The 18,293-nt window shown below is 40.7% G+C and overlaps 2 protein-coding genes across 2 annotated transcripts; both read left to right on the plus strand.

Moving 5' to 3' along the window:
- Nucleotides 1–1,925: 1,925 nt before the first annotated feature.
- LOC121987209 (putative ripening-related protein 1) lies at nucleotides 1,926–2,589 on the plus strand. Its single transcript, XM_042541104.1, has one exon. The coding sequence runs from the start codon at nucleotides 1,968–1,970 to the stop codon at nucleotides 2,541–2,543; it is 576 nt and encodes a 191-aa protein (XP_042397038.1). The 5' UTR covers nucleotides 1,926–1,967; the 3' UTR covers nucleotides 2,544–2,589.
- A 13,689-nt stretch (nucleotides 2,590–16,278) lies between these two features.
- Nucleotides 16,279–16,936, plus strand: LOC121987210 (putative ripening-related protein 4). The gene has a single exon (XM_042541105.1). It carries the CDS (start codon nucleotides 16,321–16,323, stop codon nucleotides 16,885–16,887), a length of 567 nt encoding a protein of 188 aa, XP_042397039.1. The 5' UTR covers nucleotides 16,279–16,320; the 3' UTR covers nucleotides 16,888–16,936.
- Nucleotides 16,937–18,293: the final 1,357 nt, after the last annotated feature.

An 18,293-nucleotide genomic window follows, 5' to 3' on the forward strand; every position in this document is an offset into this window, starting at 1 on the left:
ACTGTAAAGTTACTACAAACAACCCCAGTTAGCACAAACAATTCTTACTAGAATTAAGCCCCAAAACACTACAACCTTACCTAAATCCGAATCCTCAGCAGGTGTTCCACCGTCGGACAACTTGTTGCCAAATGAAGTAATTGCTGCTGGAAAACAAGCACAAATTTCATATCACAAACGAACCAACCCATAGCTAGGAACAAACTACACTGTTCGGATCAAGAACAGAATATCCAAAACCAACAATAACCTGATTCAAGAACAAAATTTACTCATCTTACCTCAACCTCTCAGTCGTTCTTGCTACTGAAATCAAAGAGAGTAGCTAGATGGAGTTGCTGCCGGAACCAGGAACAACCCACAACACCTAAATTTCTAAATCCACCAAACATCACAACCCACTGGAATCAATCAAATCAAGGAAAGAATCAAGTAAGAAGATGACTAGAAATCAAATAGATCTTCTACCTCCAAGATCACTGCTAAATGACTTCGTGCTCATGTCGTCAGCCAGGGAAGATGATCAGTAATAATCGGGAAACCGGCAGAAGCAGAGGTGAGGCGGCACAGTGAGGCTAGCTAGGGCACAAGCACAGAGGAACAAAACGGTGACTGGCGCTAGGGCTGAGGAGGAGGAGCGGTGGTGGCGTCGGCTAGGGCAAAGGCTGCAAATCGGCAGTGGCTTGCCCTCGATCACTGGCATCAATAGCTTCGAGCGTTGGCAGCCAGCCGGCTATCCGCTGAGAGGGGCTAGGGCACGGTGGGAGCTCGGTTGAGGAGTCTCAGTAGCGGGCACAGAGGAGATCGGAGAGGGCGTCGGCGGCGTCGGCACCTAGGGAATGAAGGCTTCCTTGGCCACGGCTTTGTACGTGAGGAAGAAGAAACCGCTCGATTGCGGTTAGGGCAGATCGGCGTCGGGCGCGCGGAGAAGAAGAAGGAATGGCACGGGTTCAGCGTCGAGGGTAGGAAACAGCGGGGAAGAAGAATAAGGAAAAGAAATAGAAAAGGAAAAATAAATCCAACTTTTCCTCGCTTAAATGACTATCCTAAACAGGCTTTCCCGGGACCCTATTTTTATCCCCGTAAACTCGTTCATACGAGTTTCGAAAAATTTCCAAAATTTTCGAAAAATTCCCTTATCATTATTCGTCATTTTTTTGATATTTTACAGGGCAGCAGGCGACGGCCGACGGCGGCTAACGGTGGACTAAGGGTATATTCGGCATTTAAATTTTGGTTAAACGGTGTCCTCGTAATGTAATCGGATTACATAGTATTTGCTTTGTAATCCAGATTACAAAACTTCACCCCCCCTTTTGTAATCCAGATTATATTACATTACAAGTTTAAAATCAAATCAAACAAAATAATCAGCCTTGTAATGTAATCCTGATTATATTATAAGGCAGATTACACTCTACCAAACGTAGCCTAAAAGTTTTAAACAATCAAATTAATTGGGTGCTCGATAATATCTAAATAAATCAAGTTCAAACCAAACTCAAGCAAAGCTTGAATTGAGAACTCGATAACATCTAAACAAATTAAGCTCAAGTCAAGCTTCAAATAAACTCTCATAAAAAATAAATCAAACCAAGTTTGAACAATCATTTCAAAAACTTGATATATTTTAAACTCAGATCAACTCGGCTCGGTTAACTTATCAAATAAAATTGAATACCCCAAAGCTCAACTCGACCCGACCAGTTTAGAGCCCTACAAACAGGTTGCGGTGGGGAAGTTAACTGGCTATTCAACTCCGTACGCTATCCATGACTTTTTTTTTTAAGGGTGAGGAGGAAAACAGAGGACACTACTACGTACGCTTTGAATTATGATATTTATTTAATGTATAAGATGGAATCAGTGAAGCTATATATATATACCCAATCCTTCATTAAATCTATCATTCTTCATCCATTTAATCAATTTAAGCCAGAAATAAGGAATTGAGCAAAGAGACAGCAATGGCTTCTTCTGATTCTCCTCTGTTTCCACTCATCACCATGTTACTCGTTGCAGCTTTAGTGCTCGTCCATCCAGCCGCCTCCCACCGCCCACTCATTGGAGGATGTCAAGCCAGCGGCTACCTCCCGGGAAAGTCTGGCCACTGCGACCCCGGATTCGACTCCGACTGCTGCCAGCCTGGCAAATCCTACCCGCAGTATCGCTGCTCGCCGCCCGTCTCCGGCCATACCCGCGCCCAGTTGACCGTCAACTGCTTCGAGGAGAACTGCGATGGAGGTGCCCCCTCGGAGTGCGACGGCCAGTACCACAGCGACAAGGACATGGTGGTGGCGTTGTCGACGGGGTGGTACCACGGCGGCAGCCGTTGCCACAAAATGATCAGGATCAACGGGAATGGGAGGAGCGTGGTGGCGAAGGTTGTGGACGAGTGCGACTCTGTGAATGGGTGCGACGATGACCACGACTTCCAGCCGCCCTGCCCCAACAACGTGGTGGACGGTTCGCCGGCGGTGTGGGCGGCGCTGGGAATCGATACAGACGTGGGGGTTTATGACATCACTTGGTCCGATGAGTGAGGAGATAAATATTTAATTGGGTCAATTTCCGAAGAGGAAAAAGAAATATTATATAATCATAATTACGTAGATACATAGTAATACATATACATGTATGTGATCAATGGATGTTAATTACCCATGTTTATAATATAAATGAAGTTTGTTAAATCTTTATTTGTAATTTCCAATGAAACCCCTTCTCTATCACGTAACTTTTTTTTTTTTTTTTTTTGTTGTTGTAAGGATAAATTTTTTACTTTAATTTCTTAGTTCTATGCTACTAGAATATAAGTTGCACAACTTAACTTATACGTAGGGCTGTAAATAAATCAAGCATTCATAAATAAGTTTAGTGTTTAGCTTGATAAGAATTTATTTATATTCATTTAATAGACACAAAATCAATTAAATAAATAAGCTTGAATAGCTCATTAAACTAAACAAACAAGCTTGAGTCCATTAACGAACCAAGTTTAAGTCAAGCTTGAATTTAGAGTTCGATAACATCTAAATGAATCAAACTCAAGCCAAACTTCAAACAAACCTAAGTTTATAAAAAATAAACTAAGTCAAGCTTGAACAATTATTTTAAAGGCTCAGCTCATTTTAACCTTTCTCTTAAAGCCTTTAGGTCAAAGTTGATTTTCACTTATCAGTTGATTGATTTTACTCATTAGTCAATTGATAATTCAAGCATCAGTTGACTGATTCATACGAGCAATTGATTAATAGTGATCAGTCGAATTGACATACTTCTGTTCAATTATTGATCAATATCAGTCGATTGATATCAACCATCAATTGATTGATGTCATCAATTGAGTCAAACAATCAAATTGACTTGCTTCTGTTCGGTTTTGATCAACATCAATCGACTGATATCAACTATCAGTCGAATGATGTCATTAGTCGAGTTGAACATTCGAATTTTAAAACTTTTGGTCAATTTTTAAAGTCATCAATCGACTGTTACTGTAGCACGATTATAGCAAATCACTATAGCAAAACAATGTCCATGATTTATTGTAGTAGCACTGTAGCAACACTGTAGTAGCACTGCTATAATTCTAAGATTTTGGAGGTTTTATGTCCATTGGTCGATCGATACACCCTTTCAATCAACTAATACCTTTGTTTCAGCTTTATAAAAGCTGAATTCTTGTCATGTCCGGTATGCAGTTGACATCAACCTACCAAAACTTCTTTTACTCAATATCTGGTCAACTTTGACCTATCGAGACTTCTCTTTGCCTAACATATGATCAATCTGTTGGATCGAAAAGAATTTAGATATCTCCACAATGACATGATATTGTCCACTTTGGGCCTAAGCCCTCATGGTTTTGCTCTTGGGCTATACCCAAAAGGCCTCATGCCAATGGAGATATCTTTCTCTTATAAACCCATGATCTTTTCCATGTGTTTTCAATATGAGACTATGTTTGCAACCTTGCAACCCCAACAATCCCCCCCTCAAACAAAGGACCATGGGCTTCCCACGTCCGATCCTTGACCCACCAGGTCTTCCTGCCCCTCGGTCTACCCGACCTACTAGGACTTCCTTGCCTAGCCGCAACTAGGACTTCCTGCCCCTCGGTCCACCTGACCTACTAGGACTTCCTTGCCTAGCCGCAACTAGGACTTCCTGCCCCTCGGTCCACCTGACCTACTAGGACTTCCTGCCTGGTGTTTGGTCCTCTTGATCCGAACATAGGAGCCCCCACTTTCTTTGTTCGAGGTCAATATTGTACTCACATGGTTCAATCAGACCATAGCTCTTGTGCACAGTCGGCGATTAAACCTTCTGGCAATCCGGGCTCTGATACCACTTGTTGGATCGAAAAGAATTTAGATATCTCCACAATGACATGATATTGTCCACTTTGGGCCTAAGCCCTCATGGTTTTGCTCTTGGGCTCTACCCAAAAGGCCTCATGCCAATGGAGATATCTTTCTCTTATAAACCCATGATCTTTTCCATGTGTTTTCAATATGGGACTATGTTTGCAACCTTGCAACCCCAATACAATCTTGACCTATCGGGACTTTTCCGTTGCCTAATATACAGTCAACTTTGACCTGTCAAAACTTCACAACTCATGTCAACTCCCTGTTGGACTGCCACCAATTAATCGTGACCACTTGCACTTTTTTCTTGTGTCAACTCCATGTTGGACCTTCGATCTTCAAGTGGCCAGTCAACCATGACCCACTTGGTATTTTCATCTCCTTAAGTATTTGATAAACCCTAATCTACTTGAATCCTTCTTAACCAACATATTGATTGACTGTCAAGTATCCGGTCAACTTTAACTTACTTGACATTTCGATGAACTAACCAACATCAAAATCTCAACTTAAGTCAACTCAAGCTTGGTCAACTTGATCTACCTTGACCAAGGGTTGATTGCACGAACACTATATTCAAAAATAAACTATTTGTAGCACTCTAAGAAGTTTATTAAGTCATTCCATTTTGTTAGAATTGTTGTTTAAGTCATAGAAGACCTTGTAAATGTCACAACTGTTGGGTCTTTAACGCCCGCTAGAAGGGGGTGAATAGCTTCCAACAATTGTTAGTCGCAGTAGAAATAAAAATACTAACAAACAAAAGGAAAGCTAACTCTAGAAAATAATAAACAAGAAAGCAAACCAATACACGTTCGTTTAACGTGGTTCGAAGATTAGGGCTCCTACTCCACCGTGTGTCCGTAAGATGGACGAAACCTCAATCCGCTAGTGGATCAATCCCCGACAAACTTCGACTAGCTCGCGTAGCTTCTTGTGGGTGGAGAAACCTCACCACAACTCACACAAGACCACACTAGATCACTTGAGTACTTGGAGACTCTAATTAGGGTTAATCACCACTAATTTTATCAACCTTAGTCAAGCACCCCGAGTTCTCTTAAATAGAGCTCGAGATAAAACACCTAGTTGTGTTTCCTGTCACCAGTCGACTTGTAAAATCACCAGTCGACTAGTCCTATATGGAATTCAACCATTATATACCAACGGCTTGATACTAGTCGACTGATAGAAGTACCAGTCGACTGATTGAAGTATCAGTTGACTGCTATAGTAACTTGCTATAGTACCAGTTTACTGTTTTCACAACCGTTAGACACAGAAATATTTTGTGCCCTGGCCCAGTCTACTAGTCTAGTTATCAGTTGACTGGTATAACCCTAATCCTAGGGTTTTTGACCCTCCCGAGTACATTGACTTAGCACTCATCCTTACCCGACCAACCTAGACCTAGCCTTCTAGTCTCCTCCATCAGCCTCGCGTCCCTTGGGCGACTCCTCATCCTTCACGCCTTGCCTTCTGGAGTTTCCTTCGTCCTTGTCCTAGCTGTCGAGTCTTCCCTTGCCAAGAGGCTCCTCACATCCAAGACTTCAACTATTACCAAGTCACACTTTGACTTACGATACCAAGACTACATACTTCGACTTACACCGCCAAGATCACACTTGGACTTTTCTTGTTGTACCTGTATCATGTACACTCATAATACATATCAAATATAATAATAAATCTAACTTAAACCTTTGCCCAAACATTAAAACCTAAGTACCTAGATTACTTCAACAATCTTCCCCTTTTTGATGTTTGACAACCCATTCAAGTTAGGGAAACATAAATACAATAATAATACAAATAAACATGCATATCTAATCATGCATAAGTCATGGAACCTAACCCTAGGCTCCCTGGGTTTTCTTACAAGGGTGTGTAGATTTTCTACTTAAACTCAACACTTCTCCCACTTTGTCATACATAAAAAAAAAAGCTCCTACAATATCTCAATTATTAGACTCTTTAACTTTTAATAACCATAAACATCATGTATTAATCCCCTATAAGATTATATACATATTCATCATCCTTTTGATCATTTCCTAGTGCTAAAACACATTTTTAGACTATATCAGTCGACTGCCATTAATCTTAGTCGACTACCTCTTCAAAATGAGCTTACAAAGATATTTTATGCTTGTAAACAGTGTTACCAGTCGACTAGTAACTGTATCAGTCAACTAGTACACTATTTCAGTTAAAAATAATATTTCTGACCCAACTTCATAAATGTACAAGAAATTCCACAAATCTCTAAAAATTTCAAATTTTGTGGAAAAGTTTGTTTTACCAATGTCTACTTGGAAAAAATATATACAAAAATATATCTATTACAGATCTCAAGATTGACATTAAATCCAAAATTAACTAAATTGCTCAATTGAACTTTGACTAAAGTCTCAGTTTTGGCTTCCTCTTGATGTATCTTCTCATACTAAACCATAATGCATTCCTAGCATTAGTTTATATGACATCTATACATCAAAAGCTAATTTTCATGCAATATGAACCCAATTCATATTTCCATGCATGATATCATCCCAATTGTGCCAACTCATTAGGTTAGAGACTTAAGTCCGTCTCCTAACCACTTGAAACATTTGATAACCCATCTACCATAGGTCCCAGAAGCTCTTCCTAACTTTAGGAATCTTAATCTTAATCAGCTCCCTAGGTGACTCATCTACCTTGGCTACACCCACATGGTGTACCTTAGAAGACTTCTTCTTCTTAACTTTGGATACCTCATCCTTTTCATAATCATATGCAACCCTTGTATATTTCTTATAACGGACCTTGGATGATTCTCCCTTGCCCTTGGTCATTCCTTCCTTGCCATTGTCATGTATCATCCTAGCACCTGACCTCCTCTTGGCCTTGGAGGGACTCAATTTGATATTTTTGGGTCTTTAACCACCCAAACACATATCAAGTCCTTTATGTCCAATAATAAACTTATCTAGGACTTTCTCCATTTCCTCAAGCCTTGACTTCAAGACTTGATTTTCCAACTCTAGGATTCTAACCCTAGAGTCAACTTGTCCACCTTGGACATTTCGAGACCTACCCACCTCCCTAGGCATATGTCTCCTCTTCTTAGGATTAATGCCTAGGTTTTCAACCACCTTCCTCTCCTTAGGCAAGGTAGGTTGTTTCTTGTTAGGTCTAACCTTACATGATTTCCTAGAGTTATCTATTGTGTTAACTCTATTCCTATCATTGTACCTAAATTCATAATTATGTTGGGTACATAATTTTCAATATTCCTAACAAGCATGAAGGAATTTGAACTTGGATTAAATTTTAAAATAGGATTACCTTCCCTTTTACCTTTGAAGCTCCTACTTGACTTGAGTTCCTCTTCTTTTCCCATTTCTTCAAGTGCACCAATTTCTTGAGCTCTCCTCTCCTTGGGCACTTCGTGTGGTAAGATCCCCACTCATCACATATGAAACACCTAATGTGCTTCTTCTTCTTGACTTAATCTCTACAACTCATGTTAGTTCTTAAAGTAACTTTAATGGATTTAGAGATTACCTCCTTTGCCTTTTGAGTGAAGGATACCTAGTCTTGTAGTGCCCCATCTTGCCACACTCAAAGCATTTGATGTGGTCCTTTGTGTTCTTCTTGGTAGTTGAGGTGGAGGATTAAGCTTCCAAGATCTCTTCTTCCTTAGATTACTCTTCTTCCTCTTTACTTGAAGATGTGGACGGTTTCACTTCTTTCTCCCTTGAAGATGTGGATGATACCTTCTCATCTTCCTTCTCCTCCTCGAATGTTGAGCACGTGTCAATATCCTATTGGTCATTCCCTTAGACCAATGAACCCTTCTCCTTGGATTCCTCTACTCCTTAGAGTTGTGTAGTATCTTCATGGAGCGCAATCACCTTACTCCAAAGCTCATGAGCACTCTTGTGCTCACCTATATTCAATATCATATTAGGAGATAATAAATTAATTAAAATTCTAGCTACCTCCTTGTCCGTCTCTGATTGCTCCCTTTGCTCCTTGGTCCAATACTGAGGTCGGAGGTATTTTTCCTTCTTATTGGTTGGAGTCTTGAATGACTCCTTCAATGCCATCCAATGGTTTCAATCCATTTGGAACCATGTCTCCAAGCACGACTTCCAATAGTCGAAGTCTTCATGCTCATATAGAAGTGGGATCCGATGTCCCATCCGAGAGGTCTCTCCGACTCCATCTTCTTTTATAGCAGTTGCTCCTTTGGCGATTAGTCCAAAAAAGAGCAACCAAGCTTTGATACCAATTGTTGGGACCTTGACGCAGCATAAACAAAAATACTAACAAACAAAAGGAAAGCTAACTCTATAAAATAATAAACAAGAAAATAAACCAATACATGTTCGTTTAACGTGGTTTGGAGATTAGGGTTTCCACTGTACGATATGTCCATAAGGTGGACGAAATCTCAATTCGTCGGTAGATCAATCCCCGATAAACTCCGGCTAGTTCGTGTAGCTCCTTGTGGGTGGAGAAACCTTACCACAACTCGCACAAGACCACACTAGATCACTTGAGCACTTGGAGACTCTAATTAGGGTTAACCATCACTAATTTTGTCAACCTTAGCCAAGCACCCCGAGCTCTCTTAAATAGAGCTCGAGATGAAACACCTAGCTGTGTTTTCCGCCACCAGTCACCTGGTAAAATCACCAGTCAACTGGTCGTTTGTGGAATTCGACTGTTACATGCCAACGACTCGATACCAATAGACTGATGGAAGTACCAGTCGACTGCTATAGTAACTTGCTATAATAACAGTTTACTATTTTCGCAACCATCAGACACAGAAATATTATATGCCCTGGCCCAGTCGACTGGTCCAGTTACCAGTCGACTGGTAAAACCCTAACCCTAGGGTTTTGAGCCCCTGAGTACATTCACTCAGCACTCGTCCTTGCCCGACTAACCTAGACCTAGACTTCTAACCTCGTCCATCAGCCTTGCATCCCTCGGATGCCTCCCCATCCTTCACACCTTGCCTTCTAGAGCTTTCTTCGGCCTTGTCCTAGTTGTCGAGTCTACCTTTGAGAAGATGCTCCTCACCTCCAGGGCTTCAACTATTGTCAAGTCACACTTGGACTTACATTGTCAAGACTATATACTTGGACTTACACCGTCAGACTTCTCTTGGATTTTTCTCTGCCAAGATCACACTTGGACTTTTCTTGTTGTACCTTTATCCTACATACTCACAATGCATATCAAATACAACAATAAACATAACTTAAACATTTACTCAAACATCAAAATCTAGGACACCTAGATTGCTCCAACAACAACTACTATATGACCCTAAACTATCTAAACTTCAAAATAGCTTATTTGTTGTGTTTCCTACAACCTATGAGGTAGGTCTTCATGTATCTTTGGTTTTCAATTTTGATCAATTTAGCTCCATATAATAATTTTGAACAAAATTACTATATCAATATAAATTACTTAAATTTCAAAGTTGTTATTTTCCTTAGAGCCTCTAGAGTAGATATGTCATCCGACTGTTGTCTGAGTTCTAGAAGGTCATGTTGTAACTTTAATCAAAATTGTTACATGAGCTTACATTGTTCAATTTTCAAAGTTGATTATTCCTTTGTTGTAATCTCTAGAGTCTTTGAGTCATTTTGCACATGCTATTTCGTCCTAAAAGACCGTATAATTATTTTAACCAAAATTATTATATGAATCTAAACTACATAAATTTTAAAATTGACCCCTTTGTTGTATTTCATAGAGCCTCTTAAATCATTCAACGTTGATCACTTATATATGTTGTTAATGTCTTAAGAGGCTATATAGCAATTATATATATATACCTGCCAAATTTTATAAATAAGCATTTTTGAATTATTTGGAATCATTTACAGTGCATTATGTCTTCAATTTAAAGTGTTAATCAATTTAGCTCTATATATATAATAGTTTAATAATAAATTTCAATGAGTTATAGTGCTATATGACTTCAAGTGGAATTGGGTTGCCCTTCGAGGTATGATTAAGTGATAAGGGTTAGGGATAAGGGTGTAGTGGTTGGGTGGATTGTTTGGTGCTATTTGAAATTTCGTTCTAATTTCACTGTACAAAAATTTGTATAAGCACAGAATTTTTCCTAGCAACCCATGTGTTCTATAGAAGTTAAACTTCGATTGCAAACGATGCTTAACATTATTAATTCAAGTTTAACTCATGTGTTCTTTAAAATTAAATCATATTACAGAAGTTGATTAAATATCTATTTCAAGGATTGACTTCCAGGTTAAACATAGCGAGACACTCGCCTTCTTGGGTATGAGATCATCCATCACTTCTAAGACAAAGTCTTTCAAAGAAATTGAATATTTAAACTCCTTACAATAAACCCTAGATTTAATTATAGAGACCACAATCGAAACACAAAATCGATAGCCTCTTATGTTGGTATTTCAGGATCCATACAAAGAACACAAACTAATTACGCAGTGGAAATAAATAACTAGTTATATCTTTTTTTGTAGCTTAAAGACATCTTGATCTTCTGTTGTATTCCTCTCCTCTTGGACGTCGTGTGGGCGATGATCTACCAAGACAACACCACCCAAACCTCTCCTTTGCTTCTAAAAGTCTCGGTCACCAAAGGGATGCTATAATAGGAAACCTCCTTCTCTTCTTCTTCCCCTCCAAGCAACTAGCCACCAAGTGCTTCTTCTCTTCTTCTTCTTTTCCTTCGAGCCGTGACCACCATAAAAGAGATGAGCACCGACCCTAGGAAGAAGAAAGGGAAGAAGAAGTAGATGGATGTCGCCGGCCCTAAGGGAAGAAAACAAAGAGAGAAAAGGGAGAGGAGGGGACGACCACCAAGGGAATAGAAGAGGAGGAAAAGGTTAGGTTGTTTTTGAGGCACCCTCTACCTCTCTTTTATAATCCTTGGTGATTGCTAAAAAAGAAAGTTTTAATAACAAAACTTAAAACTTCCTTTTTAATCCTATTGTGACTAGCCCTTCATTGGGCAACAAAGAAGGAAATTTTAAAATTAAAATATCTCTTTTAAATCCTTTTGTGGATAGTTATACAAGGAAAGATTTTAAAATAAAATTTCTCTTTTAAATCCCTTCATGGATGGCTATAAAAGGAAAGTTTTTAAAATTAAAATCTCTCTTTTAAATTCCTTTGTGGATAGCTATAAAAGGAAAGATTTTAACAAAACAAAAACTCCCTTTTATTCCTATTATGGTCGGTCCAAAAAAGGAAAGTTTTAAAATTAAAATCTCTCTTTTAAATCCCTTTGTAGATAGCTATAAAAGGAAAGATTTTAAACATTAAAACTCTTTTTTAATTCTTATGTGGTCGGCCCCTTGTTTGGGCACCAAGCAAGGCTTGGCCGGCCACATCTTGGACACCAAGATTGGCTTGGCCAGCCACATCTTGGACACCAAGATGTTCTTGGTCGGCCCTATCATGGACTAAAAGATGGGTTTGGGTGAATGCGAGGCTTTATATATAGAGGCTACAACAGGGAACGAGAGGAGGAATTGGTTTTGGCCTCATGATGGCCTTGAGCTTCCTGTGTTCGACCCGAACACCCAACTCAAGTTCATCAATAATAACTCATACCACTAAAAAGTTATTATTGAACTACTGCACCAATCCCATATTACATTTATGGGCTCCTTCTTATCATGAGTGTGTTAATCTCCCTGTGTTTAAAATATCGAATGTCCATTAATTAAATGAGTTACTTACAACTCACTTAATTAATATATAGCTCCAAGAGTAATATCACTCAACTTTATTGTCATGTCGGACTAAGTCCATCTATAGGGTTACATGACAATCCTTATGAGCTCCTCAAGGGGGCATCATCAACCTAGATAACTAGGACACAGTTTCCTTCTATAATCAACAACACACCATATAAATAATATTTTTCCCAATTTATCGGACCTATTAATTTAACGAATAAATCTCACCCATTGATAAATTAAAGAAATAAATACTAAGTATATGTACTTGTTATTATATCAGGATTAAGAGTACGCACATCCATAATAACAGATGTTCTGTTCTTTTATGCAGTCAGTATAAAAAGAAACAACTTCAAATGGTCCTGCTCAATACACACATAGTGTACTAGTTAATTTTATAGTCAAGATAAACTAATACCAAATTACACTACAATCATTCCAATGGTTTGTCCCAATCCATCTTGGTTGTGAGCTATTTATTTATAATTTATAAGGAACTAATAACACGATCTTCTGTGTGACACCACACACCATGTTATCTACAATATAAATTAAATGGACAACTGTATTTAACTAAATGCAGACATTTGACCAATATTATTCTCATTTCAAAATAAATATTTATACAAAAAGCTAGACTTTTAGTATACATCCTAACATGGATTAAAATTTAGTAGAGAGTTTCATCACCCCATACGAGACATTTGCCACTTGGACTTCACTTTACCTCTCTCCCTCCTAATGATAATCATTGTTGGAAGAACAATCTGTTGCTGGAGATTTTCGGGGACTTAGTTGAATTTAAATTACATGAAATAAATTCAACTTATCTATTGAAATGATCTGAGCTGATAATCTCAGGCTGCTAGCTGAAGCTGATATCTGCCAAGTGTCGAATGAAGGCTACATAGTGGTCGAGCGGGCTAGCTCCCGAGCAAGCTTGAGACTGGCCGAGCGTAGTGACCGAGTGAGCTTATAGCCGGTTGAGTGAGCAGAGAGATCGAGCGAGTTGAAGGTCAGTCGAACACCTTGGCGATCAAGTGCCGAGCGAGATCAAAGTCGGTCGGGCAGATAGACCGAGCAAGCTTGGCGATCGAGTGTTGAGCGAGATCAAGGTCAGTCGGGAGATACACTGAGCGAGTTGAAGGTTGGGCGAAGCAGACAGGCCGATCGAGAGGCTGGTCGGGCGAAGCAGACAAGCCAAGCGAGCGGATAAAGAGACCGAGCGAGTTGACCAAGCGAACTAGAGGCTGGCCGGGCGAAGAGGCCGAGCGAGCTAACCTACCGGGCGAGTTAGAGGATGACCGAGCGAAGCTTAAGGCCGACCAAGCGAAGAGTCCGATTGAGCGAAGTGGTCGACCGAGCAAGTCGAAGGCTTCTTCCGAGTGAGTTGGAAGCTAAGCGACCGGGCGGGCGAACAACATAGGAAAGCGATCGGCCAGGCGAAGCATAGAATGCGGCTGAACGAGTGAACTGAGGTCTGCGATGAACATAGTTTCCTTGAAACAAATTCGTCCCACCTTCGGTTGTACTTCAAGGCTTTCTTGGGTCATCTATTTTCCAGGATACAACGGCTAACCGAGATTCCCACCAAGCACTGGTGATCACGGCAAACTAAGTGGTATCCGAACTATCATGGGCACTCCGCCGAGCAAAAGTTGTACGACAGAGGAGGAGGGAACGTAGGTTAGTCGAGAGATAGACTGAGCGAGTTGAAGGTCGGGCGAAGCAGACAAGTCGATCGAGAGGCTGGTCAGGCGAAGCAGACAAGTCGAGCGAGCGGATAAAGAGACCGAGCGAGTTGACCGAGCGAACTGGAGGCCGGTCGGGCGAAGAGGCCGAGCGAGCTAACCTACCGGGCGAGTTAGAGGGCGACCGAGCGAAGAGTCCGATTGAGCGAAGTGGTCGACCGAGCGAGTCGAAGGCTTCTGCCGAGTGAGTTAGAAGCTGAGTGACCGAGCGGGCAAACAACATAGGAAAGTGATCGGCCAGGCGAAGCCTAGAATGCGGTCGAATGAGTGAACTGAGGTCTACGATGAACATAGTTTCCTTGAAACAGATTCGTCCCACCTTCTGCTGTACTTCGAGGCTTTCTTGGGTCATCTGTTTCCCAGGATACAACGGCTAACCGAGATTCCCACCAAGCACTGGTGATCACGGCAAACTAAGTGGTATCCGAACTATCATGGGCACTCCGCTGAGCAAAAGTTGTACGACAGAGGAGGAGGGAACGTAGGTGGAGAGATTTTGCTGCTTTTCTATGTGCGTAACATTTTTCCTATGGTTGCAACCTTCTTATATAGGAGCTCAGACCAATAGGCAATGTTAATGATCGTTTAATGATCATTATTTGTCATCTGCGTAATGCCAACACTTCACTCGGCTGCATTTATCTTTCTTTAATGCATCCGTTACACAAGCAACAAAAAGGTTTACGTGACAAATTGATAGTTGTTTTGCTTGGGCGAATTCTATCCTGACCGGTCCGGCATTTAACACGCGCAAGTCGTGCCCGCAAATGAGTCAACATAGTTCAATGCAATCCGGACTATGGATTTGCACCCCCCCTACGCACCCACGTATGAGAGAGAGTCTCTCCCCATGCATTTGTTTATATCCTCAATGCATATGAATCAATATAAACCAACTTATTTACCTAAGTCTCATTCACAATGAAACTTCATGTCTTTTCCACCTCTTCTCCATTCACAAATCTCCAACAATCGGAAGTTTGAGCGATAATGCGACGGTTCCAATTTTTCAAGTGGAAGTGGGCTCTTTCTTCTTTCAGCTACAAGAATTATATGTGGCTAAATAATAGATTTAGAAAATTTAGATATCTTCCTCTGGTTGGTTGTTCCATTTAGAATCATTATATATCTTTCTTTCTTAAGATGACCATAAGCTAAATAATAAAATTAGAAAATTTAGATATCTTCCTGTTGTTGCTTAGTTGTTCCATTTAGAATTAATCCTATCCAAAAATTGAAAAGACAGCTAGCTAGATATGTAGTTCTGGTGTTGACTAAAAGAAGACTCCGCGTTGTCTATAAAATCGGGAGCGTTAGTATAAGGCCAGGGAAAGAATCCCTAGCGTTGACCCTTCCACGCTTATGTCAGTTCTCGGTTCAGTGGAAAAGAATAGTAGAAATGAGCAGTAACAAAAAGCATGTAGAATAATGAAACATCGTCCATCTCGACATGTGAATGGAGATCCCCTTTTCTAGTATCACTGTAGCGTTTGTACATGCATCCCAAAATATGTGCACATTTTTCAAAGCATTTTAGGAAAAGACAAGTTAAAAAAATATCTCTAACACATTTCTTTAAACGAACACGTAAATATCTAATGTGACAGACTAGAAACTTCTAAAGTACTATTTTCTTGCTGGAGATTCTTTGTTATCGGTCGCACAAAACTTCTAAAAGAGTACAATAAGATTGGTGTACGGGTTCTTCTGTAAGCCAATCGGCCTCTGACCGGTTGGGAGGGTGCCCCTTAGATCTTATAGGGTGCAGCACTTGACTCGACGCTCACTCGACCTATTTTTAGAACTGAGCAAAGGAACATTGAGTCCGGTCGGCCCTAAGTCCAATCAACACCAGCCACAGATCGGAAAATTCACTATTTATCGACGAGAATAGCTTGCTAGTCCCAAGTTGTGCTAAATTCAACCGAGCTAGATGTCCGATCAGACATTCATGTCCGACCGACCGTGTAATCCAATCGAGAAACGCATAGTTGTTACCGGTACTTTTGACCTCTTATTAACTTTATCCGTCACGTCAGTCGATATTTACCGCTTTGACCCATTTTTAGTGGGCTCATCTTCGTCGTCGCATCAAGAATCATTGTATGTTGTTCTTTCTTCCAACTTCCTTTTAAGATGACCATAAATTATGTAGGCCAAGTATATGAAAGATTGGTGGCTCAATGAAGACCAAGCTATAATCTTTTGGGGGACTATAAATTTCCGTCATTCGACTACGTACGCTGTATATCCATGCCTGTATTTGTTTAGAGAGAAGGAAAAAACAGAGGAAAACCACTACGTACGCTTTCAATTCTGATATTTAGTTAAGGTACAAGATGTAATCAGTGAAGCTATATATACCCAATCCTTCATCTAATCTATCATTCAGCATCCATTTAATCAATTTAAGCCGGAAATAAGGAATTAAGCAAACAGACAGCAATGGCTTCTCCTCTGTTTCAACTCATCACCATGTTGCTCGTTGCAGCTTTAGTGCTCGTCAATCCAGCCGCCTCCCACCGCCCGCTTATCGGAGCCTGCCACGCCAGCGGCTACCTCCCCGGAAAGTCCGGACACTGCGACCCCGGATTCGACTCCGACTGCTGCCAGCCTGGCAAATCCTACCCGCAGTATCGCTGCTCGCCGCCCGTCTCCAGCAGCACTCGCGCTCAGTTGACCGTCAACTGCTTCCAGGAGAACTGCGACGGCGGCGCCCCCTCGGAGTGCGACGGCCAGTACCACAGCGACAAGGACATGGTGGTGGCGCTGTCGACGGGGTGGTACCACGGCGGCAGCCGCTGCCACAAGATGATCAGGATCAACGGGAACGGTAGGAGCGTGGTGGCGAAGGTGGTGGACGAGTGCGACTCTGTGAATGGGTGCGACGACGGCCACGACTTCCAGCCGCCCTGCCCCAACAACGTAGTGGACGGTTCGCCGGCGGTGTGGGCGGCGCTGGGAGTCGATACCGACGTGGGGGTTTATGACATCACTTGGTCCGATGAGTGAGAAGACAAATATTTAATTGGATCAAGTTCCAAAGAGAAAAAAGAAATATTATATAATTATAATTTCGCAGATATATCATACATAGTTATACTTACACATGTACGTGATTAATCGGTGTTAATTACCCATGTTTATAATATAAATGAAGTATGTTAAACCTTTGTTTGTAATTTCCAATGAAACCCCTTCTCTCACGCAACTTTTTTTTTTTCAGGATAAATTTTTTACTTTAATTTCTTACCAGTCCTAGAATAAGTTGCACAACTAAACTTACAAGGCCAGATTCCACTAAAAAACAGCGGAGTAATAGATAGAACCATTTGTAATTATAATGAGATCGTGGTCAATTAATTGTGATCGTTGGTTTTTAGGTTTATTGTTCCTTATGTTATACTTTAATTAGATTGGGTGGATGGTTGAAGCCACCCAGAGGTTACCATCCACTCGGTGTCTGGGAGTCTGACCACTTGTCCACAGTCAATGGTCTCTGGGCGGTCTCTGGCTATCCGTTCCGATTTAAACTATAATTTAAAAGACGATAAACCCAAGAAAATATTACAATCAATTACGGCCGGATCATAATCACAATCTAATCGTAATTACAAATAGTTCATCCCCTGATCCACCTTTTTATAGACCAGAGGATTTGATCTCCTTATAAAAGCTCCCAAGGCATGGTATAAATTAAGTTAGCTATTACAAAATAGATATTATTACAATTGGTAAAAGATTAAATCTCAATAAAATTAAGAAAAATGTCCTCCACTTATGATAGAATTGTCAAACTAAGTAAATTTTTGACGGAGCATGGGGGCGAAGGTGGTGGACGAGTGTTACTCTGTGAATGGGTGCGACGACGAGCACGACTTCCAGCCGCCCTGCCCCAACAACGTGTTGGACGCTTCGCCGGCAGTGTGGGCGGCGCTGGGAGTCGATACCGACGTGGGGGTTTATGACATCACTTGGTCCGATGAGTGAGAAGAATAATGTTTAATTGGATCAAGTTGCACTTTTGGTAAAATTGCAGCATAGGCTCATATTTATCAAATTTCACAAGTAAACACTCATTCATGGTCCTTAACATTGATCCAATCCTTTCATGTCATTATTTTTCAATTTTGGGCCTTTTAGATTCATATAACAATTGTAAGCAAAAAATATTATATGAACTTACGCTACTCTATATGTTAGGAACGGTGCGAGTTAGAGGTACACGAATAGTTTCAATCGTTCTTCTTGATTGCATGCTCGTCATTTGAGTGCACAGTAGAAAACTTGAATCAAATTCGACGCCACATGCATAACACTAAGATTTTACTTAGAATTCACCTCTTCAGGCGACTAATATAAGGTCTAGTCCTAGCGAGTTATAATCACTAAATCTTTTCTTTCTCGAATACCTTCCA

The sequence above is a fragment of the Zingiber officinale genome, chromosome 5B, assembly GCF_018446385.1.
Source record: "Zingiber officinale cultivar Zhangliang chromosome 5B, Zo_v1.1, whole genome shotgun sequence".
NCBI classification, from domain to species: Eukaryota; Viridiplantae; Streptophyta; class Magnoliopsida; order Zingiberales; family Zingiberaceae; genus Zingiber; species Zingiber officinale.

What these genes read in the sequence shown, in the direction of transcription:
- LOC121987209 (XM_042541104.1), top strand. Translation starts at nt 1,968, where the DNA reads ATGGCTTCTTCTGATTCTCCTCTGTTTCCACTCATCACCATGTTACTC.
- LOC121987210 (XM_042541105.1), top strand. Translation starts at nt 16,321, where the DNA reads ATGGCTTCTCCTCTGTTTCAACTCATCACCATGTTGCTCGTTGCAGCT.